This window comes from Cupressus sempervirens, chromosome 5, assembly GCF_028749045.1.
Source record: "Cupressus sempervirens isolate cs-2001-9-10 chromosome 5, ASM2874904v1, whole genome shotgun sequence".
In the NCBI taxonomy this organism is placed as follows: Eukaryota; Viridiplantae; Streptophyta; class Pinopsida; order Cupressales; family Cupressaceae; genus Cupressus; species Cupressus sempervirens.
The window spans coordinates 698,242,275-698,266,527 of NC_143122.1; the positions used below are offsets into that span (position 1 = coordinate 698,242,275).

At 33.0% G+C, this 24,253-nt stretch overlaps 1 protein-coding gene across 1 annotated transcript; it reads left to right on the forward strand.

Moving 5' to 3' along the window:
• Positions 1-19,727: 19,727 nt before the first annotated feature.
• On the forward strand, positions 19,728-23,038 carry LOC149557909 (homeobox-leucine zipper protein HAT22-like). The gene is made up of 4 exons (XM_089832365.1): positions 19,728-19,975; positions 21,233-21,588; positions 22,403-22,482; positions 22,597-23,038. Exons 1-4 carry the CDS (start codon positions 19,810-19,812, stop codon positions 22,877-22,879), a joined length of 885 nt encoding a protein of 294 aa, XP_089688491.1. The 5' UTR covers positions 19,728-19,809; the 3' UTR covers positions 22,880-23,038.
• Positions 23,039-24,253: the final 1,215 nt, after the last annotated feature.

Sequence of the window (24,253 nt, forward strand, 5' to 3'; positions counted from 1 at the left end):
GCCCGTACGATGCCTTTGAAGTTGCAAAAAGTAGGATTAGCTAGGTACAGTCACCAAAAAATTCTTATACAAAGAAATTTGTTCACCAAAACTAGAAACTAGTTGCACCACTGAAAAATTCAAGAAATTTTACCCAAAATCAAAAAAAATTGCACTTGATTTGGAGTTCGAATGACCGAGTTATGGCTGTTTGAAGTAGGGCTACCAAATCAAAACTACATATGAAGAGGGGTCTACAAAGGAAAATAGTGTGTTAAATTTGATAGTCAAATGGACGTTATAGCAGTCCAAAATGCGCTAAAATGACGGTCAATCGGCCATCAATTTTAGGCTATTAGTTTGCTGACATCAGCATTTGCTCAAACCTATGGTGACGTCATCCTGTATGGATACTGACATTGTGTGTATGGACAGTACAAAAAAATTATACGTGTATGCCTGTGTGTCAGTGTTTGGAAAATGAATGGGTGCCTGCATGGTCTACTTGCATGTCACTCTAACTGTGCAGTGACGTGTCGCAGACTTTGTCAATGAGGCTGATGTGGCTTTGGCCACGTGTCTTTGTTTGATTTGGTAGATTCTCTGTCCTCATGTCTACGTGTGTATGGGCCCCAAAAATTAGTACACTGGCAGATGACTATGCGAGTGTGTTAGATCTGACGTTTTGATGGTGAGTGCAGCTACAGACGCGTGGCGTTATCCGGGCTTGCCATGTGGTTGCTGTGTATAGTCCTGCCACTGAACATTTTATCCGCCATCGAATTTCAACAGCGCAGAGTTGAAAGAGTTTTTACAGCCAGTGGGTATAGGGATTATAATCCCACATTGATAATGTGCTAGCCCAAGTTTTGTTTAAAAGACAACCTACGGAAACTTTGAAGCATTGACCCTTGTCATGGATCAGAAGTGGTTCGGTCACCAATTATTGAAGGCTGGCAAAGATTGTGAGGCTGGTAGTAAGATATTTGCCGAGTGTTTCAAATAGAATATGTCACTCACTGTAGGATATTCCTTGCTATACCCGCCTGTAAAAAGATAGAATATTCCCTACGAAATATTAAGGGTATAGGTCTAGCTTGTGCACTGCAATAAATTTTTCTATGTATGCCCAACTGGGCGGAGAATAATTTCGAAAAAAAATATTTTTGAAAAATACAGATAAATAAATTGCAAAAAAATATAGAATCTCAGATCCGAAAATAAATTAATCAGACTGATAATAGATCATACCTAGCTTGCAAATTAGGCCTTCAGGTTTCGATTTGCCAAAAAAAATTTGTCTCCCAGTTGACTATGGACTAAAATAGGCAAATTTATAGTCAATCTTCACTGAATCGTCACTTCGGATGCAATGGCGAGGTCTACTTCAGCTCTAGACGCTCCCATCGCTGTTGATGCTCCAGATCTGAATCGAGTCCCTTAAAGAGATGAAGCAACGAGGTCTTCAATGGCTATGTGATTAGTATCTCCCTCATATCTAATACCATGTTAGAATCTTCCTTAGGGAAAAATTTACCCAAGACCAAGGAACTCAAAACACAAGCACAAATTAGACTAGAATATGATCAGAATAATTGTATAGTATTCAATTCTATGTACAAGTACACTAGGAGTGCCTCAATATAAAGGCCTTTGAGATGCATCTAGAATGCCTCAAAATCAGCATAATGATAAGTCCAACAACTAGGCACATGTCCACCAGATATCGGTTATCCTCCATTATGCACGAAAGTAAGTGCGAGGATGAGAGGATAAGCCTACAAAGGTGAAACACGCACATCAGTGTTGTAGACAACTTGTGCAAAATTAGGAGTGCAAAAAATTGTGTTGTCTACATGACAACTCAGTGAATGATGCAAACTCTTGTGGTGTAGCCACCATGTGCATAATTAGAGTTGTGTACTTCTGTGTTGTCTACATGACAACTCTAGAAGATGCACAAACTCCTAAGTGTCTCATAAAGAGAAATAATAAAATAATGAACTAACCTAAGCAAACTTAAGTAAAGTGTAAATAGTAAATACCTATTTACACCAACACTTAGTAAAATAGAGATATCTTCCACCAAATTGAACAAAAATGAATGAAACCAAGTGCAATGGAATTAGGACTCATAGGTCTACAACCTTATACCATCTAATCCAATCAACCAATACATACATCTTCGTACACATAATAAATGCTCAAGAAAACTATTTATTTCTCCTCAAATTTGATTTGTTTGTACAGTACTTAACACCTCTGGTTATTTTCAGAGTGTTGATGCATAAATATATATCCCTAATGATTACAATAGAAATTTGAAAGGTTAAGACCATTGGATGAAAAGTTTCACTTTTTGACAAAAAGTTGGCAACAACAAAAATTGCAAATCAACAACTTTTACAACTTTTCGCTTAAGACAAGATTACTTGTTCATTTTCCTTCCTACAAACTTTATTAAGGTAGAATGAACATAAAAACATATTAGAGACTCCTTTTTACTCAAAATATATGTAATTTTAGGATCTTTTTGGACTAAGTGAACTTAGGCTTATAAACACACCTAAAGTTCCTTGACCAAACATAAGATCATTGCTTATTACATTCAAAGTGAAATAAAAAACATCTTGTTGTGGATCATTACATATCTTTTGCAAGGTCATCCTATGCCTTGATCCATATTGTGCCCTTGGTGCTCTGCACCAAAGTGATACATGTTTGTTAAGCATGCATAAGTCTAAGTCAATGAAGGATGCATTAGAAAATAATGAATGGAGTAAAACCACAAATGAATAGATTGACCATATTGAGAAGAACAAAATGTAAACTCTTGTACCCATACTAGAGAATAAGAATGTGATTGGAACTAAGTGGTTATATAGAAACAAATTAGACAAGAATGGTAAAGTCACAAGGAATAAGGCATGATTAGTTTGCAAGGGGTATGCTCAAGAAGAAAGAATTGATTGTGGAGAGACATTTGCCCCAATTGTAAGATTGGAAGGAGTGATAACTCTAATTGCTTACTCTACATACAAAGGTTTCAAAAGTTTATCAAATGGATGTTAAATCAACATTTTTGAATGGTATATTAGAAGAGGAGGTTTACATTGAACAACTAGAAGGATTTGTTGATCCAAACAACAAGATCATGTTATGTAGATTACACAAAGCTTTATATGGTCTGAAACAAGATCCAAGAGAATGGTACGAGAGGCTTCACAACTATCTTGTGAAGATTTGCTTTGAGAAGACTAATGACAACAACAATGTGTACTTGAAGATAGAAGGAGGTAAAGGTATTTTACTAGCTGATTTTTTTTTATGATATCATGTAAGACATTTGTTGATGAGATGATGAAAGAATTTGAGATGTCTATGTTTGGAGAGAATAAATTCTTTGCTAGATTGCAAGTTTATCAGATGAAATATGGTATTTACATCACTCAGTCCAAGTATGTGAAGGAAATATTGAAAACCTTTGGTATGGAGAATTCAAAACCAGTCAGTACTCCTATGATAACAGGACCTAAACTATCCAAAACTAATGATTCTACTAAAGTTAATCAAACATTTTATAAGTCTATGATTGGAAAATTGCAATATATAGTTTATAGCAGACTTGATAGTACACTAGTTGTTGGGATTGTTACAAGGTTTTTTGCAAGTCCTAAGTAGAATTATTTGATGGTTGTTAAGAGGATAATGAGATATCTTAAAGGGACATAAGACTATGGTCTATACTAAAAGAAGAATTATAAGTTTGAATTGAGAGCCTATATAGATACTGATTGGCCTAAAAATATTGATGACAAAAAAAGTACAAGTGGTGGAACATTTTTCTTAGGAAAAAGATTAGTCTCATGGACTAGTAAGAAACAAAATTGTATATCACAATATACTAGTGTAGCTGAATATGTGGCTACTATAGTAAATTGTACAAATGTGGTATGGATTAAATAGTGACTCAAAGGAATGAAGGAGGAAATTACTAAACCTGTGATACTCTACTATGACAATACAAGTGCTATTAACATATCTAAGAACCCTATTTATTGCAATCAAGTATCATTACTTAAGAGAGTTGGTTCAAGAAAAATAAGTGAGAATGGAATATGTGAATATAAAAGAACAGATAGTTGATATATTTACAAAGGATTTACCTAAAGATGTGCATGAGTATCTAAGAGGTAAACTAGGGGTGATACCCCTATCCTTGCTTCTTAAGAAGCACGAGTAGTGCCCTGAATCAACTAAGTTGAATGTCATATTTTAAAATTTGATGTAGTGGATCTTACTTTAGGAGCTATCTAAAGTAATCAAGGAGCTACAATAGAAGATTTACAATCACAAGCAAGGTGACAAAGGGAGAACCTGAATTGATAATATCTACATGATCAAATGACAAGTCTTTGGCATTTTTGTGAAAGAGTGAGAGATAACTTTAAAAGGAGTAGAGATAACTTGAAAAGAGGAGAGATAACCCAAAGAGGGTGAGATAACCTAAAGAGGGAGAAATACTATAGAGGGAGATATACATTGAAACATCTTAAGAAGGAGAATATTGTTGATAGAAGTCAAAGGAAGAGATACATTGAAGGAGATTGACAATGCTTACATTACCCTATACAAAGGAAGGACACATACTGATAGAGGGAGAGATTTCAATACAAGGATTTAATTTTCTTTTTGGTATTGGTTTTCCATCAATGCCAAAGAGGGAGATTGTTGAAAAGAGATTGTTTGATGTGTGGAATCTATCATAAAACAATCATTATTTTGTCAATGATGTCAAACTTGCTACTTTTTGGTATGACAACTACTTTTCTGGTCTGAATGCTATCATTTATTTGATTAATGACGAAGATTTGAAAAGATATGATAACAAGAGTACCTAGAGAAAGGTTTAATTATTTGGTGTATAAAAGGAACACTAAGACCAAGTAAGACATATATGATGTGATGTATTTTTGATCTACTTAAGGCTAAAGTCAATCGTTGCTTAAGCTAAGCCTAGAAGAAGTGTTTTCATAAAAAGTGTCTACCAAGCCTGGTTGAGCAAATAGTGTAAGCTAAGAAAAATTAGTTCAAGTTGAGTAGAATTTAGTATGTGTTCAGTATCAAAAAATATAGTTTGTGTCAAGCATTAGTAAACTTAGTATGTGTTGAGTAATAGTAAAATTATGTAAGTGTCAAGCATTAGGTAAATAATAGTAGTGGCCAAGCAATGAAGACTTAGTTGATGGTGAGTAACCCAGTGTTGACCGAGCATCAGAAGATTATTATTGTTGAGTGAATAGTGTAAATGGTGAGTGATAGAAAATGAGTGAAATCAAAGATTTGAGGAATCTAAGCCAACAAAGTTGATTTCTTGAATTATGTGAAGTGTGTGGAAGATAAGTATGATGAGTTGGAGGCACAAAATTCAAGATAAATCATTTTGAAGAAAATTCAAAGAGGATTGTAGAAGAAGTTTCTAGAGGGGACTAAATGGAAAGAGGGAGGATTCGATGAATCTAACCTAACCCTAAAATGGACAATTGTGGTTAAATAGAAAAAGACCTAAATTTTCTATTTATAAATATAGTAGGCTAGAAACAACTATTTTCATGTGCGAGAACCTAAGGAAGATAAGGATTCTAGGGTGTTCCTTCATTTGGTGGCCAAATAGAAGAGCTTGTGACTGGCATACAAAGAAAGAAGGCTTAAGAGGATGAATGCTTGAAGGGTGAACAAGTTGTCAAAGATGAAGAGTATGAATGTAAAGAAGAATGGAGGACTGAACCAAATATCTATAATCTGCAAGTGAGTTGTGATTTATTATCAGATCAAGTCCTGTTGTTACTTTCTAACAATTGTATTAGTCTAGATAAATCATTTGGATTAAGGTTGACCTAACAATAATTTTTGAATCCTTTAACCAAGTGACACTCTAATGGAATGTTCTAAATTCCTCTAACAAGGCTCACTTCTAACAAGGTGATTGAAATCCATTAACTGGGTCACATTTAACAATGGGTATTGTAACCTTTAATAGGGTTGGCATTTCATAGGGCATCACTTCAAAAGAGTGAAAATTGGTAGAATATTATTGGTGGTTTTTTCAAAATGGGTTTCCACATAAAATCCTTGTGTCAAAATGTGTGATTAATTTTGTGGTGTTTAATGTTTACATTTTTGAAAAGTTATTCTAACCTAGGATAGTAACGTACTAAATTATGGAATTTTTGGATGCATGCATGATAAAGATATATGGATATGAATTTGTTAAGTGTTGAATAGTTTTATTTGTACATTTGGACCTTGGATGGAAAATTAAACAACAACACCCCCCCCTCCCCCCGCCCCCTTATTTATTCTAAAGAATTCCAACATGAAATATCTTTATATATTGAGAGATGTTCTTGAAGAACACATTTGATTAATGAATAGGATTTGAAAAGATGTTTATTTATGGAGGAGATTAACACCTTCCTTGTGCATATTGGTTATAGTACATATGACATTCATGGACAACATGAATGGGGGAGCAATTGCAGTAGAGATGTTTGGCATTAATGGAACTTAGATTTTTTTCATCTATGTTGTCATCAATGCCAAAGGGGGAGATCATTAATAATGAAAACTAATGGTATTCCTATTAGGGAGTATCCTAGCATTGTTGGAGATATGATATAGAAGTTGTGTGTTGCATTTATGATAGATTTTTTCATTGATGTCAACATGCTAGTTATTATGTGAGATTGACACTACAACAGATAGAGTTTGGTTTGTGAGGTTTGAGGAATAAATTTTATCTTATGCAGACTTGGAATAATGTTCTACAAAGTGTTTTAATGCTACATTTAAGATCACATATAGAAATATGAAGACATCATAGAGTTATTAAAGATTTAGTAAAGGAGTGATTTAGATAGAGTTATTATGTGGCAGTTATTGTTGTTTGGATTGTATCTCCTAATAGAGATACAATCTAGTCATGTAGACTTTGACAGAGGTAGAAGACATTATGTAGATATGGTTGTCAAATATGCATATCTAGATGAGGATCAAGGAAAGGATTATGAAGATTGTGAGATGAGAGTTTGTGTAATTGTTAAAAGTGTAAAGATGTAATGTTACGTTTAAATATACTATCTTAAGCTAGTCCTATATTATTATTGTAAATTGAGAAAGCCTCAAGGCCAACTTAATAATTTTTTCTAGGACTTGGTATAAAGTAAATATGTTTTCCTTATGGTAGAGTGTAGTTTTTGTGTAATGTGAGTATGTGAGATCCAGTGAACCTAATAGTGAACATCTTTTGATCATAGAAGTGTTTGGTAAACTGAGGCACAGTGAGTAGAAAAAGTGACTATATTTGGAAAAGAATTTATTGCATACAATTATATACTAGTATTAATCTAAGAAGGATAGTACTAAGGCTAGTTAGACAATGGTTTTGGTGGTCTTGCCCCAAAGCTATTTGGATAGTGGGTTCTTCTACCTTCCAAAACTCCTAACAGGGTTGGCACAACTTCTAATAGAGTTGGCATCTTGTAATAGGGATTCAAAGTCTCCTAACATCAATTGATATGTACTAATTATATTTCATTGAATCCTAACAAGGTCCATCCTCTTACAAGGAACATATATATTAGTACATCATTTTGTGGGTGACATCCCCACTAGGGTTTTACCTCTTATCAAGGGTTTTTCTAGTTAACATATCTGGTGTTATTGTGTATGGTAATCTTTCTATGGTTATTGCATCTTTTGTTTACATGGTTTTAATTAATATGAATATTTAGAGTTGTTATAATTGCATAAGTGATTCACCCCTCACTCTTAGTTATGTTGGTGGACTTTTCTTTCTAACAAGCACATCATCACATGTTGTCATTTGTACAAGCTTTTTCTTTCCTTGTACATAATGTGTTAATAAGTAATGTGATCTCTTATCACTCTCCTATAGTGCAACCAATGCAAGCAAATGTATTGGATATAGAAGATCTAAAATATGGTCATATTTAAGTGAATAATCCATGTCCTAATTTATTATAGAGAGTGTGAGAGATAAAGGAGTTAGATAATCTAGAACCCATAGATTGACTAGTGACTTGAGTCACATTAATCCCTATCACACTAGAGACGCCTAAGATCAAACCAAGTCATCTCTCATGTCCAAATGGTTTGTGTATTAGCATATGAGATTTGATATATTTCACTATATGATAATCCAACCTATCTCCTATTGTGCCCAACTCAACCAACCAAAAGAATTTGCAAACTCCTGAGTATGGAGTCCCCCCTTTGACAATGTCAAAGTACACCAATAAAAAATAGAATAAGTACCAAGGATTTTTGCACCTGAAATTATCAATTGCACATTCACTAGATCTCTCTTTACACATGCACTTTCTTCATCGTGCTCCTCATTCCATGTTCAAACTTTAAAAACTCCAAATATGAGGTACACCTCTCTCTACATGTATTCTACAAAACCAATAAAAACTATGAGCACTTTTTAACTGACCTATGCAATAGTATAACCAAATGAGATGTATATACATAGCAATACCATTTTCCTACACCCACTCAAAATAATTCTTGAAGCAATGTTGGGAATACTCGTGAGAGTGAGATATATCATCATTTATATAAATGGTATTCTCTAATTATCTTCCAGTCATCTTCTATACTATTACCTAGATAACATCTAAGTGTTATGTGCACAAAATTAGTAATTTGAATGGAATTGTAATATTGAGCATGCACAACTAATTTTGAGGTTTTAATGTATAGTTCTATGCAAAGTCAATGACTGATATAATAGTGCCAATCAAGAAAGTGTCCTTACACATACTAAATTATTGATCCACCCACTTAGACATGTGACTATGCCTTGCATACTTGTAAAAAATATTTCTTTTAAAATCTGAAATAAATTAGTTGCATCTCATTCATTCATAACCAGCTCACATCTAGAGCCTTCACCTCTACTTTTCAATGTTTTAAAAACCATTTCATGTACCTTTTATTGGACAAATACCTTTCTAAAATTCTCATGAAAACATTAAAAAATAAAAATCACTAACCCAACACGCTCAGAGCACTTGTTATTTAAGCAATCATTTCTATAAAAGAAACAACCATCATCTCTATGACATAAAAAAATGATCTGGAAAGTCTCTTGATGATTTTGGAAGATCACTTGAACCACACTTCTCCAACATTTCATTAGTATGAAAAGTAGAATGAATAGATCGTAAACATTCATGGTGCTTTGAAAACTCAACATGATATTAGCAGCAACAAGTTCTATTTTGAGTCTTAAGAGGTATGTGAAAAATGGCTTGAAGGATTTAAAATCCCTTTGTGATATTTAATTTTGGATGTGTCACACAAATGTTTTTAAATAATATTTTTTGACTTTCCTCCAAATAATGCTCAAGATGTGGGGTGTGGTCTGGAATGCTAATTCTCAACTACAAGACATCCTTCACAATTTGTGTCACTCTTGAGTTAAATTTCCAAAATAGTTGAATTTGATCCTTCACAACATCGATAAGATTCCTATCACAACATGGATGTCTCCCACCATAAGACCATGTATCATTCTGACAAGGATCATCAAGTATTTCTCTTCTTGCAAGTGCTCTATATCCAAAGTTTTACAATTTAGGTTCAAGTTAGCACAAGTTTATCTCATTGAACAAGCCTTTCTCAAATAATGACTTACTAAGGAGGTTTTAGTTACCCTCCAAGTGTCTCTCTTATATTTTCATTTGGTAGTCTTCCCCGTAGAATTAAGAACATTAAAAATATTTCTCACAAAAATGACATTCGTCTCCATTTTCTTGTTCATGTGAATCTTCAATTTGACTAGTATAGGTCTCATCTTCTGCATCTTGAACAAGTACATAAACATTTTTCATTTCTCAACTAATTTCTTGTGTCTAGAAAATAAATCAAATAGTCTTGAAGCTTACAATTGAATGGTTATTTTTTATCTCTGGCCATCAAAATTTCTCATTATGTTCTCATCGATTTTAACTAACCATTCCAAGCCTTTATTTAAGGTCTCAAATTTGAAATTTTTCTTTCTTCCTCACAAAGGACTTCATTTCTCATATAATGTGGAAATGTGCAATGTTCATTTGGTTCTTGTGAACCATTATCATTTTGAATTCCTTCATTTTTAATCACTTGATTATCATTGCCAATGTCTACATTAATATTGTACACATCTACATGTTCATTTTGGAACCCTACATTCTCAGATCTTCAATCCATACATTCTCATTTTCAAGATTATTATCATATAAATTTTCACATTAATGTTCTTCTTCCCTTAAAATTGCATTTATAGGTGGGCCTTTGGCCTCACATTCATTAATATTGAACATACATTGTCTCTTATTCTCATGTCCAACCCTATTTCTTTCTCTATACACTTCAATATCTCTATTTGTTAGCTTCCCCTTTCATTTATGCTTTCGACGATAATTGCTCCCCATGGTGAGACCAAAAAGGTGATAGAAAAGCTTCAATAATCAAAACTAGCTCAAAATAATGGTGGAAAAGGGTGTTTTCTGTTTGCCAATCCTGTGAAATGTTTGAAAAAAAATGTGCTTCTCGAATTGAGGGACCCAAAGAATTTTGTTTTTATTTTGGATGTCGATAAAATGTATCAAATATCTAATATCTCCCACGAACTTTTTACTTTTTCATATGAATGATATAAAGTTTGTCAATTATACTATGTTTTTATAAATTTTGTATTATATTAAGTTTCATAATAGTATTACTATTATACTATTGATATTTTCGTAATGTTATATATATATATATATATATATATATATATATATATATAATACTTAATATTATATTATTATTTTAATAGTTTAGTTATATATAATGTTGTATTTTTATGTTAAATATGTATTATAGTATAGTATTAATAGTCAAGTAATATTATTTAGATTATATTTTATATATAGATATTAGTATTAAATTTTATTAAATTAAATATGATATTATTATTATTTATATAATATTCTATCAATATTTATCTCTCCTACTTTATATCTCTCATCCCCTCCCATTCTTTCCTACTCTCTCTATCCTCTCCACCCCTCCTCCTCCTCCTCTTCCTCCTCCTCCTCCTCTCTCTCTCTCTCTCTCTCTCTCTCTCTCTCTCTCTCTCTCTCTCTCTCTCTCTCTCTCTCGTGATAAATTTAGTCCTTGGTGGGTCATATTTAGTCATCCTTTCCTTCTTTCAATATTTTTATCCAAATAAATAAATATTAGTTAGATTTCTTAGTATTTTGATTATGCAACTATTATATTTATGCTCTTGATTTTTTGTAAGTGGGTAATGAAGTTGATAGTTAGAAGTAGAGATTATTTGTAAGATAATAAATTGCTTAAGTTTTTTTGCAACCACTATTGTGTTATCTTACCAATTACCCAGAGTCACTACTATGCAAACATGATTTATTTTACAACATTGTATGTGTCTTACCTAGATTTTTAATTTAGTTATATTTCTTAACAAAAATTGTATGTGGCTTAGCTATACACATAGTTCCAATATCATCCAAGTAAATAGATCCCTAGTCAATAATTGAATGATCATCCCTAACTTGATAGGCTAATTTTCAAGAAGGATAGGTTGGCCCATTAAGCATGTGAATCGAGTTGTCTACACCAATCTATTTTTATAGTGAGGACTAGTCATTCTTTAACTATGATTTTTTATCAACTCCTTTATTACAAAATTATCAATACTACTATTGTCTATAATGACCTTGGAGCATTTACCTCCCAACTTATAGTTGGTACGAAAAATTCTCTTAGATGTTAGTTCTTTCTTCTCTTCTTTAGTCTCAAAAGAGTATTAGTATAATTAAAGGCTTTCAATTTCTTCGATTTTCTTTGTGCTTGGGTGAAGCCACACTTTCCTCTTCACCTTCTATCACATGAACTCTATCATCTTGGCCTTTATTGCTCTGATATATTTGTGGGAACTCAATTCTATATTCCATTTTTTGGGAGTTTTTAGCCTTCTCTTCTTTCATGGTATATATCCTCTCCCACTATTTTGCAATCCCCTATCTTGGAAATCACTTCCTTGTCCACTTACTTTGTTAAGTTATTTTCTACTAAAATTCTCTTCTTCAGACTACAAGGAATATTGGCAAGTTTCTTCTACACTATGAAACCTAGATAAACTTATCTCACCATGTATTCGAAAATGTACTTCATTCACATATATTGGTGCTTATCCAACATGTCTCACTTAAATGATCAATTGGTATAACCCTTTGTTGTAGTTTTTGCAACTTGTTTTTCTTTTCTTCAAACATTATAACTTTTATTACAAACTAACATGATAGTCTAATCATGAAATACTTTATTCCAAAGTACAAATATATAAGATTTAAAAATACAATTTGTTCTTGTCAATCAATACAATAGAAGTGAAAAACTCTTCTCTCATTTAGATATCAAAAATAAATATTCTGTATGATTTCTTAATTTTCATATGAATCATATATTTTCATTCAATCAAATCATTAATGACAAAAAAATCAATAAAAAGGGGATATAGTTTAATTACTTGAGTACAACTGATAAGGATTATAGTATATTATTTGATTATGTTATCAAGATCAAAGATCAAATCCTAAAAAATCCAATAAATGACAAAGCTAAAAGTGTGCCTAAGATAAATTTCTACGTGAAATACATATTGATAAGTAGGAAATGTTTTCCCTAGCAAGTTCAATTATGATATTTCTATCATGATTCAACTATGTAGCTTTTGAGCCAAATTCATTGGCTCGTGCTTCATGAGTAGCAGTTTGCAAGAACTTGTCTCTTATGAGAATGAATGAAACACTTAGCACTCATCACATCTAGCCAATGCTCATATGAGTGATACTCCTTAAATTTTAACTCTATAAAAATAAATTAACATCTCTGTATTGTTATTATTATTTGATTATGGAACTCGAATATGTCATTTATTTAGAAAAATATCAAATAAAAAAATTTGCATCTCTTTCTTTAGTCAATTTATTTGGATCTGTCAAGGGCCCTTGGTCTACTAGTGAAGTTGAATGGCTCACAAAGAGCCCACCAGGGATCAAGTCTTGCTGAGTGTAAGGCCCAAGGACATCATAAGGGATGAGGCCGGGATCGTGCCCCGGGCGAATTTGGCAGCGTGGATGCTCCTCAGTCCTTGGCTCTAACCCGAAGAGGTTTCAGGCACGAGTGGGCTTGTATCAGGTTCCTAAAACGTCTATGTGGCCTTCGCTAGTTGGTAGCTCGCAAGCAGGGCTGCCTCATAGGTCTAAACCCTCCATCAAAAAAAAAGAAAAAAAAAATTATTTGAATCTAGAGGTAGCAATATATAGTGATATGCTTTTCAATTATTTGATCTACTATCAATTAAATCCCCAAAAATACAATAAATAGTAAAGTTAAATTGTACCTAAGTAAATATCTAAAATGCATATCCCTCGAGCGTTTTAACTCTGAAAATTCAACAAATTACTTTTTTAAAATTGTAACAATATAATAAAAAACATGTGAAAACAATAAATACTTTTCAAAAGTAAGCTGAGTTTAATCAAAGGACGAGCATATGTCATTGCATTCGTCTATTTTAGCAAGCCCCGTGGCATGCACCTTTAAGGACTTCAAAAGATATAGATCTTGAATAAAACTCGAGATAATAATCCTCTCATTATTTTGTAACTACCATCATTACATTGCAATGTTGATAAATGTGATTTATTTTCTTGTCAACGGTAATAAGATTAAATATATCCACGTGCTTAAATCATTTAGTAACATGTAACTAATGATATACCATCATCTTCCCTTACACATTATTAGAAGTTTCCAAAGATTTTGTGCTCATAAAGTATGCTTAATAAATATCCCCATTTCATGGTGGTATAGTCATTATGGAAAAGGCATAATACAACTATACATCTTTCAAAGAGTTGAGCTCACATGCATTTTGTGGGTGTGGAGTGGGGACGTTTCTTTTCATAGATGAAAGATAAGAGCAAAAGCATGGCCACTATATGTTTCTTTCTTCTTTCTTGCCTCTTTCTCTTATCATTTAGTAGGGATATAATCTGATTTGAATATTGAGATGGGTCCACATATCACAGTACTCAATCATATGGGAGACAAGATGAAAACATAAATTGCAGTGCTTCAATAGTCGGTTAAAGAATGCATTATTGTACTTGTCCTAAGATAGTACTATTGTATTCACTTTTTACAATTAGTGAATTAGTTTTAAACATATCAACCAATTATGCTCTAGTATTTTTACCTTATTTTAACTTTTCTAAATTTTATAATTATTTTATCAATTAAATATATTATTATAAATAATTTATCTCTCTTATAATTGGTTTAAAGCATTTGGTGTTATAGGACCCCTTTTTGCGGAGGTCCCTCCATATTGCATTTTAATCGGCAAGATTTTCGAAGTTTATTGATAAATACCCTTCAAAAAAAATTTATTAGAAGTATCAACCAAAATGACCAACTCTAAATGAAAAAATATAAAAATATGTAAACCTTATTTATTTTTGTAAAATAATAGAGTTTAAAGGGGGATACAAGTATATTAACCTTACTTTTACATTTTCTCCAAAATTCTTGCAATACATTTATTTAAATATGATGCTTATAATGATGATATTTGACTACACAACCTTTGCCATTGCAACAACTTTTTTTTAAATTTCTAAATTGATATTGTTTAATCAAATAACTTAGCGTTATCATTTTTAATACTATTGAAATATATATTTTTAATTTAGTTAACAATCACCACTTTACCACACTAAACTATTTGTTCTACATTTTTGCTAAAGTTTTTTTTAAGAATTTGATTTATTGAATTAGTTTAGATTTTATTAAATTAATAGTTTTTTCTAGCTATAACTATGATGGCAAGTACATGCCACTATGTGGCACTTGTTATAGTAAAGGTAATACAACTTTGTTCAATTCAATAGATGTTAAGATGTTCTAGATTTACTTTTGTTATCGAATAAGATAGACATTATGGTGATGTGAGACTCAGTTTTGTTATAGATGAAGGTAGGCATTGTAGTGATGTTATAGATTTAGATAGACATTATAGTAATTTTATAGATTTGATTTTGTTATCTATGGAAATAGATTCTATGGTAATGTTATAGTTTTGTTGTATATAAGGATAGACATTGTATTTATATTGTAAAGTTGATATTTTTATAGATGAGGATAAATATTATATAGTGAGGTTAAATGGCGAGATAGGTATATATGGTATTTGATGGTCATAGAGAAAAATTATATGTTGAATAGTTGTTGGTGTATTGATTATGTTATTCAACATTATTTTTATGTGGAGTCTAATCAGACTCAGAGGTTGATTTTTCCTCACTTTATTTGGCATTGTTTCCCCCCAGCTTTTATTACAGGGGTTTGGGAGCAATTTCCCCAACATGGGGTCAAGAGGCAGTTCCCCTTGCAAGTTCCTATAGCAGAGCACCAAGTGTGGTCCATGTCGTAGTACAAGGTGGGGTCGAGAGGCAATGACCCCACAATGGTTTTTGGAGGCAACGCCCCCACAGGGGTTTTCAAGGGTAACACCCCTAAAAGCTCAACTGACTTTATTATTGTAAAAGGCATCAATTGCTTTATTTCTATTGGACAACTTATTCTAGCTCTAGCTTTATGAGAGGAAAAAAACTTGTATAGAATGGCTTAGGGTTAGGGATTTTATAATGTATGATGAGATTGTAGCTTCTTGCAATAGTATTGAGGTGTAAGGGATTACCAAATTGTAATCAAGTTGTAATCACTGGATAATCTAGGAATATTGGACTCATTGTTGGTGGACGTAGCCCAAGGATTGGGTGAACCACATTAATCTTTGTGTCTTTTGTTCTCTTCTGTGTGATTTATTACTTTATGATATTGGTTATATTTTCATGTAATTGTTATTTCTATCTCTTTAATTGTAACAAATGTCTAGTCTCTAATTCATAAATCAAATACTAAATTATTAACAAGAACTAAACTTAAAATAGTCACATAGATCATAATTTTTTTTTTAATTGAAGTTATAAAAATCTAACCAATTTTTCAACAAGCATTACAATTCTTATTCACAAATATATCCAATTATTTGATGGTTTCTAAATTTAGCATTGTGATCAATGTTTGACATCAACATTTTTTGTCATGCTCCATGATTCATCATTAGATGGTCGAATACACGTGAAATATATCAGACACTAATATGAGAAAATATCAGTGGATTTGATGATTCCTAGATTTAATTGTGTGATTAGTGTTTTCCACCAATGTTTCATGGTCCATCATCGGATGAATAAGTTTGATCAAAATTCACTTTATCACCAATATTTTTTTTTCTAACAATCCAAAATTTATACCACTTGAATTGACTTTAATTACAATTAAGCTTACCCTACTTTCAAAAGATGCAAGCTACCTAAGATGATTAAACAACATGATAGATCCTTCCCTACTTTTGGAGCTAGTCATGCAACCATATAAAATGCACCTCATCTTTTCCATTCCAATCCCACTACAACTAACCATAGGAAAGGATTGCTAATGTCATTGTCCTTAAGCTCTCATCCTTTCAAATTCTAGAGGGAGTAAAATATGTATGCCTAGTCTATAGCACCTTTGGGTTTCTCCCACAAAAGATACAAAGTATCTAGATAATTAAATAATGTGACACATCATTCCCTCCACTCCACTCCACTCCATCAAGTACGCCTCATTATTTCCATTACAATCCAAGTACAACTAACCATAAGAAAGCATGGCTAATGTCTTCATCCTCGAGTTACTCTCCTCTAGAGAAGGTAAAATATGTATGTCTTATCCCTAGCACATGTAGATTCCTCCTAATATACAAACTACCTAAGATGATATAATAATGTGATACATACTTCCCTCCACTCCACTCCATCAAGTACACCTTGTTCTTTCCATTACAACCCAAATACAACTAACGATAAGAAAGCATGGCTAATGTCTATGTCCTTAAGTCACTCTCCTCTAGAGGAGGTAAAATATGCATGTCTTGTCTGTAGCACTCCTAGATGCCTCTCAAGATGCAAACTACCTAAGATGGTTTAATCATGTGATATATCCCTCCATCTGCTCCACTCCATCAGGTACACCTCATTAATTCCATCACAATCCAAGTACAACTAACCATAAGAAAGCACAGGTAATGTCTTTGTCCTTAAGTTACTCTCCTTTTGAGGAGGTAAAATATGTATGTCTTGTTTGTAGCACACTTAGTTGCCTCCTAAGTTAAGACTACCTACCTAAGATGATTAAATAATGTGATACATCCCTCCCTCTACTCCAGTCCACCAAGTACGTGTAACCATAAGAAAGCATGACTAATTTGTTTGTAAATGTTTTTCAATGGTCATAAAAAAGATTAGAGAGCATGCGATAAGTATTCAAGCATGAGGCATATTTTCCAAACATCATATAACCTAAGTTGGCATGATGGTGGAGAACTTGTACTCTTCAAAGAAGTATCACGAGTTCAAATATCACAAAGAGATAGGGTATGTGTTGGATAATGTTGTCCTTGATGTCACACAAATGTCATATCAGTCATTAGTCTCAAGTTCACCGAGCTCATACAGTCTGCAATGCAATTTACAGTGCCAACCGAGCTCACTCGGTCATCAAAGGAAATTCGAAAGACAGTGTTAATTGAGCCTACTCGGTCAACAAAGGAAATGTAAAGAGCTAGTGTTAACCGAGATTCACTCGGTCTCCAAAGTTTAGTTTACACCGAGCTCACTCGGTCATCAAATGAATTATGGAAAAGTCAGTGTTAACCGAGCTTCACTCGGTCTCCAAAGGTTAGTTTCCACCGAGCTCACTCGGTCATCAAATGAATCATGAAGAAGTCAGTGTTAACCGAGCTTCACTCGGTCTCCAAAGGATAGTTTCCACCGAGCTTAACTCGATCATCTCAGGAAACCCAGTACTTACCGAGTTCTCCCGACGACTGAAGGATTGTTACGAAATTCGCTATATACACCGAGCTCAGTCGGTTTACGCAGGAATTATTTTCTGAACAAAGTTCACCGTGCAGGGTCGGCCAGTATGGGATTTTGCTAATTAATTACTTTTAGCCAACTGTTGTAATTGTTTGTTTTAGTCAATGATTTGAGCCGACTAAGATAATCTAAAAGGTATATATGGTCATTCAAGTTATGAATTAAAGTGTGATTGTGAAAAAGAGAAGTTATGAATGCGAATTATAGTATGAAGAGGCGAATGTTGAGAAAAGCCTGATGAAGGATCAGATGTGTTGAAGAAGCTGCAAAGTTGTATTTGATCAGTAAGGATCCAGTCAAGCATAACAGAGATCTGCAATCAGCAAAGATAAGTTGCATATTATATCAAGTCATTTCATTGTTGCTTTCTAACCATTGTAACAGTGTATTCAAAATCTCTTAACAGAGTTGGTTTAATAGCCATTCAATAAATCCTCTAACAAGGTGACAGTTCAGTTGAATTGTTCTAAAGACCTCTAGCAAGACCACTCCTAACAAGGTGATTAAATCCTTTAACAGGGTCACACCTAACAGTGTGTTTTTGTAACCTTTAACAGGGTTGGCTCCTAACAGCGCTCACTTCAGAAGAGTGAAAAAGTTACATTGGTGGTTTTTCCCATATTGGGTTTCCACGTTAAAACTAGTGTCTCATGTGTTCTTAATTATTGAATTACTTTGTGTGTGATAATATATCAGTTCTTAATATTTATCATTTGCTGCATTATCAAGTTTCAGCATTTTATTAATCAAATCAAGGGTATATTTAGACATCTTAAGGACTGTGGAAAGTTTTTGGAATAACTGATTCACCCCCTCCCCCTCTCAGTTACTCTATTCTCATTTCCAACAGGTATGTACACCTATTTGTAGTAGAGTTAAGTGTCTCCCACAAGAAGTGTGAGATCACTACATGTAAACCGAAAAAATAAAAAACTATAAAATGAACTTTACAGAAAAAACAACTATCAGCATGATACATGGTATTCCCTTCCACCCCACTCCACAAGTACACCTAACCACAAAGAAAGCATGACTAGTGCCTTTGCCCTTAAGTTTGTTTTATACAAATGCCAGACAACCATATGACCACACCTAGCCCTACCACAGGGGACCTTGAAATTGACAAGGTAGATAATAGAAAAAGAAATGAAGGAGCGACAATGGAAGAAAAGCAATGATTACGGATATCTGTGTTTGTCTTGATAAAAGGCAGCAGTGGAACGTGGCCACATGTGCAAATCAACCGAGTGCGGTCAACATGGTGACTCGACGGACCCGTGACTTTTTGCCCTAAATCCGCTTGCCTCCTACTTTTTGACTTATTCTGTCCTCTCACATCGCAAATCATTCGCCAAATAATGGATAAAATTAAAAATACATATATTTTAACTGAAAATTAAAATATTTACTCCCACGCCGAACTATTTAAAATCTCAATCAATTATTGTCCACGTGGACTTTTTCGAGGTTTTGATTGGCTTCCATGGTCGTCATTGCTATGTTGCTTCCAATAATTTAAGGTCGTCATTTTCATGATTTGTGTTTTGGTTATGGTCAAAAGTTGTGGGTCCCTAAACAGCACTGTTAAGGCTTCTACAAATTCCACATATTCTGCCCATGTTTTCTTTCATATTGAAAGGCTCAGGGTTTTATTTGGAGTTGCAGAGCATCAGATATTGTGAAGGGAAAGGAAGAAATGGGTGTGAATGAGGAGGAATGTGATACAGTCTTGGCTATAGGACTCACAAATGGTGCAAGGGATTGTGCCTTGGCTCCTCTTCAGTTAGATCTATTACCAGTAGGTCATGTTTTCCGCCATTCGCCGTTTACAGAGGTTTTTCCATGGGCGAAGAGGTCATCGGGTAAATAGTTTGATATTTCTATTCTTGAATCAGTTTGTTTTGATGATAGATCATTGAGTATGACTGTAAATGATTTTAGACTGGTCTTAAACATTAGTAGAAAACACTTGCTTACATGATCAAATCTAAAAAGTAATAAGTTGCTCTGATTAATGATATCAGATTTCTAGAGTCTTATATGACTCTGATCTTTGTTGTTCTGGATTCGACTATATGACGCTGATCTTTGTTGTTCTGGATTTGACTATGTGAGTGCTTTTGTATGAATGTTTAGGATCACACTTTATCTTGATCAATCGTATGGTACCCTTTGAGAGTTTTTGCATGGATGTTTCAGATCACTCCTTATTTTGGTCAAGGATATGAGATTTCTGCAATCTGTACATTTTTTTCACAACTCTTGTTTCTAGATTGTACTGTGAGAATTTTTGTATGAATATTTCAAATCACGCTAGATTTTGATGAATGATATGAGATTTCCACAATCTGTAATTTTGGTTACTGTTGATCTTAAAGTAGACTGTATGAGAGTTTTGTGTCAATGTTTTGAATCACACTTTATTTGATTAATAGTATTAGACTTCTACAGTCCATGATTTGATCGCTGTTGTTAATGGATTAGACTGTATGAGAGTTTTTGTATCACAGTTTACTCGATTAGTGATACCAGATTTTCACAATCTGCAATTCTGATCGTTATTGTTTCTAGATTGGACTGTGTGAAAGTCTTTTATCAATGTTTTAGATCACACTTCATTTTGATCAGTGATACCAGATTTCCACAATTCATAACTGTGGCCATAGTAGTTTTTGAATTAGACTGTGAGAGTTTTTTAGAAATGTTTTAGATCCCACTTTATTTGATTAATGATCGTTGATAACAGATTTTTATAATTCATTGTTATGATGTTGTCATTTCTTACATAAATTGTGTGAAAATTATGTATCAACATTTTAAATCACACCCTATTATTCAATAATCATTGATAACAAAAACTAGCCTACAATCTAATCCAAAAATAAATAATCAAAATTAGTTTAACTTACATTATAGTCGTTATTATTAATTTCCAGATCCACAATCCATAATTCAGATCGTTGTTGTTTCTTAATCGGTGCGAATGTTTTTCTTTAATCAATATCTTGAATATACTCCATAGTCTGTGATACAATCGAATTCAAAAATAACACTAATTGAAGCTACTTTTCTATTTGGGTATGTCGGATATATTCTTATCTGTGGGCCTGTGATTGTAGATGAAGCATCGGCCATGCCCAAGCAGAAAAATATCGATGTTAACAAATTACCTCATGCAAGCTGCTATTCTAATCAGTATGAGGAAACCCATAATAGTAATAGGGCTTCCTCTGGTAACAGCAGCGTATCATCTTTTCAACTGGATTTCAATGTAATCGATGAGGAAGAGAGCCATGGCTTACCAACCAAGCGGGCTCGTTGTGGTGTTGCAGAGGATTTTGAGGCAGACAGATCATATTGTAGAGTTAGTGATGAAGAAGAAGAGGGTAATGGTACAAGGAAAAAACTCAGACTGTCAAAACAACAATCTGCTATTTTAGAAGAAAGCTTCAAACAAAACAGCACTCTCAATCCTGTAAGTATGGTTTGTACTTTCAAGATTTTTCAGCTCTTTAATAAAGTCTATACTTTTTGTTTAGGGGTGTTTGATTTTTTTTAAGATCACACCCTATTTGACTATAGAGATGTAAAAAAGTCATAATAATGAATTATAGATTATGATACAAATGATTAATGTTCAAGAACTGAATAGATAGTTCATTAAAACTGAATAAGAGTTACTTTTGCAACTGTTATCATAATTTAGACTATAATAACAAAAACTCTTCTACAATCTAATCTCAAAAATAGAGTAATCAAAAACTACTTTGACTTGGGTTTATAGTCATTATTCTTGATGGGTTTATTTTAAACATGACTTATCAATTGAAGACGTTCTGATCTAAGATTGAAGAAGTTCTGATCTAAGACTGGTACTCTTATGTCAATAGCAAAAATGATCTTTATAAATGATATAAGATCTAAATTCCCTTCAAAAACATAGTTGCTGTGAAGTTTCATTGTGTCCTTTCTAGACAGTTGCTAATGGGGATTTTAGGGTATCTCATCACAAGTGCTTTTTCTTCATAGTTTTGTTTCAGAGAATTGTTTTCTGGGCTCAAAATCTTTCCTTTGTAGATTTTACTATAGTTCATCCCAAATACAAGTCCCCTAGACTCTTTGTAATTGCTTATGAACAGTAATTTGAGCCTTTTTAGGAAATTTGTTCTCTTTCAAACCAAGACTCAAAAGTTTATTGTTACTTTTCCTTGCTACAATTAGGTTTTGCGTTGTTATAGATAGTAATGCACATCCAATACCTAATGTTTATTCATTATTTTGGTGTGCAGAAGCAAAAGCAAGGCTTGGGCAAGCAGTTAAATCTTCGCCCTAGACAAGTTGAAGTGTGGTTTCAAAATAGAAGGGCAAGGTAATAATCACTCTGACTTACATTTCTTTTGCAAAATGATTTTTCGTTTCTAGAATGCATCAGTATATAAGTTATCATGATGTTGAAACTGAACTTATTGTATGACATTTGCAGAAGCAAGCTGAAGCAAATAGAAGTGGACTGTGAATTCTTAAAGAAGTGCTATGAATCTCTGACAGAGGAAAACAAAATACTGCAGAGAGAGTTACAACAACTGAGATCTGCAAAGCTTGTATCACCTTCATCTCCATTGTACCTTCCAATGCATGCAACGACTCTAACAATGTGTCCTTCCTGCCAAAGAGTCCTTAACTCTGATAACACAAAGCCTTTCACTTCTCTGCAAAATCCACGCTTCCATCCTCCTAATTATTCACACTCTTCAGTAGCATGTTGAATTATATTGTCATTTGTGGAGGAGCTAGTGCACTTGAATGAATGTAAACTTATGTCCCACTTAGTTGTTTGTGGGATTTTTGGATAGATAGATCCAATGCCCAATTGTACAAAACTCACATGTGTCAATATAAGTACACTCATTCAAAGAATTTCGATATATTTTCTATTTGCCAATTTTGTGGTTTGAATGTTAGATGATAATGATGAACTTTTTTCTCACCAATTACGTATCCCCCTACCTGTGGCTTGTATGTACTTATGGGCCACCGGAGTACATAATAATTGCAAGTTGATAGTCATGGCACCTTGCTTTGTAGTTGTACTGTACTCTAGACTTTCAGATCTATAAGAGTTGGATTAGTAATAGTTAGTAATTATATTAGAGTTGGATTAGTAATAGTTTTCAATGCAAGGTTTGAACTAATGACTTTCTCGAGGGAAGCCATGCCAATTCACTGTTGTACTGCAGGTGGCTCTCTGGATTAGTAATAGTTAGTAATTATATTTCAATAAGGTTGATTATGTTGATAGGAAAGTGTATCAGATTTTTTCCAAATAAATAAAATTATGACATAACTAGTCTTTAATCTATTTATAGTTGCTTGAATGACAATGAAGATAAAATTATCTTTGTGTTGCTGATAAAATTTAAATTCCACTGGTGATGAGTAAGTCAGTAAATTCATATTGGCAACTCAGATATATTCTATATTGGTTTTATCTTGGATCAAGTTACAAACATCTACTTATATATATGTATGTATGTATGTATGTATGTATGTATGTATATATATATATGTATACATATATGTATATGTGTGTATGTATATGTATATATGTATATATATGTATACATATACATATATGTATATCTATATACATATACATATATGTACACACACACACACACACACACACACACACACACACACACACACACACACACACACATAATTTTACAATAAATTAATCAAACACACTTGAAAGTCTTATACTTTAAGGTGTATAAATATACTATTAGGATGCTTAAAATTGATTATAGATGTAGTAGATTGTTTGCATCAACATTTTGGATCACACCCTACTATCAATCATTTGAAAGAATATAACTTTTGATGTCAAAAGTTTCTACACAATTACATCAAAAAGCAATTTCAAAAATGATTACAAAATCTAAAAATATCAAGTCAATTAAGAGAATAATGATTTACCAATTTACCAATTCTATCCGAAGAAGTATATATTTAGGTAGTTGTTATAACAACGATACAACTAGGACAGAATGCTACTTTTGTACTAAATTCATTAATAAATCGTCAAACTCTAAAATGCAAGGTCTCAACATATGGCACTTTTAATGAAAATAAATAAT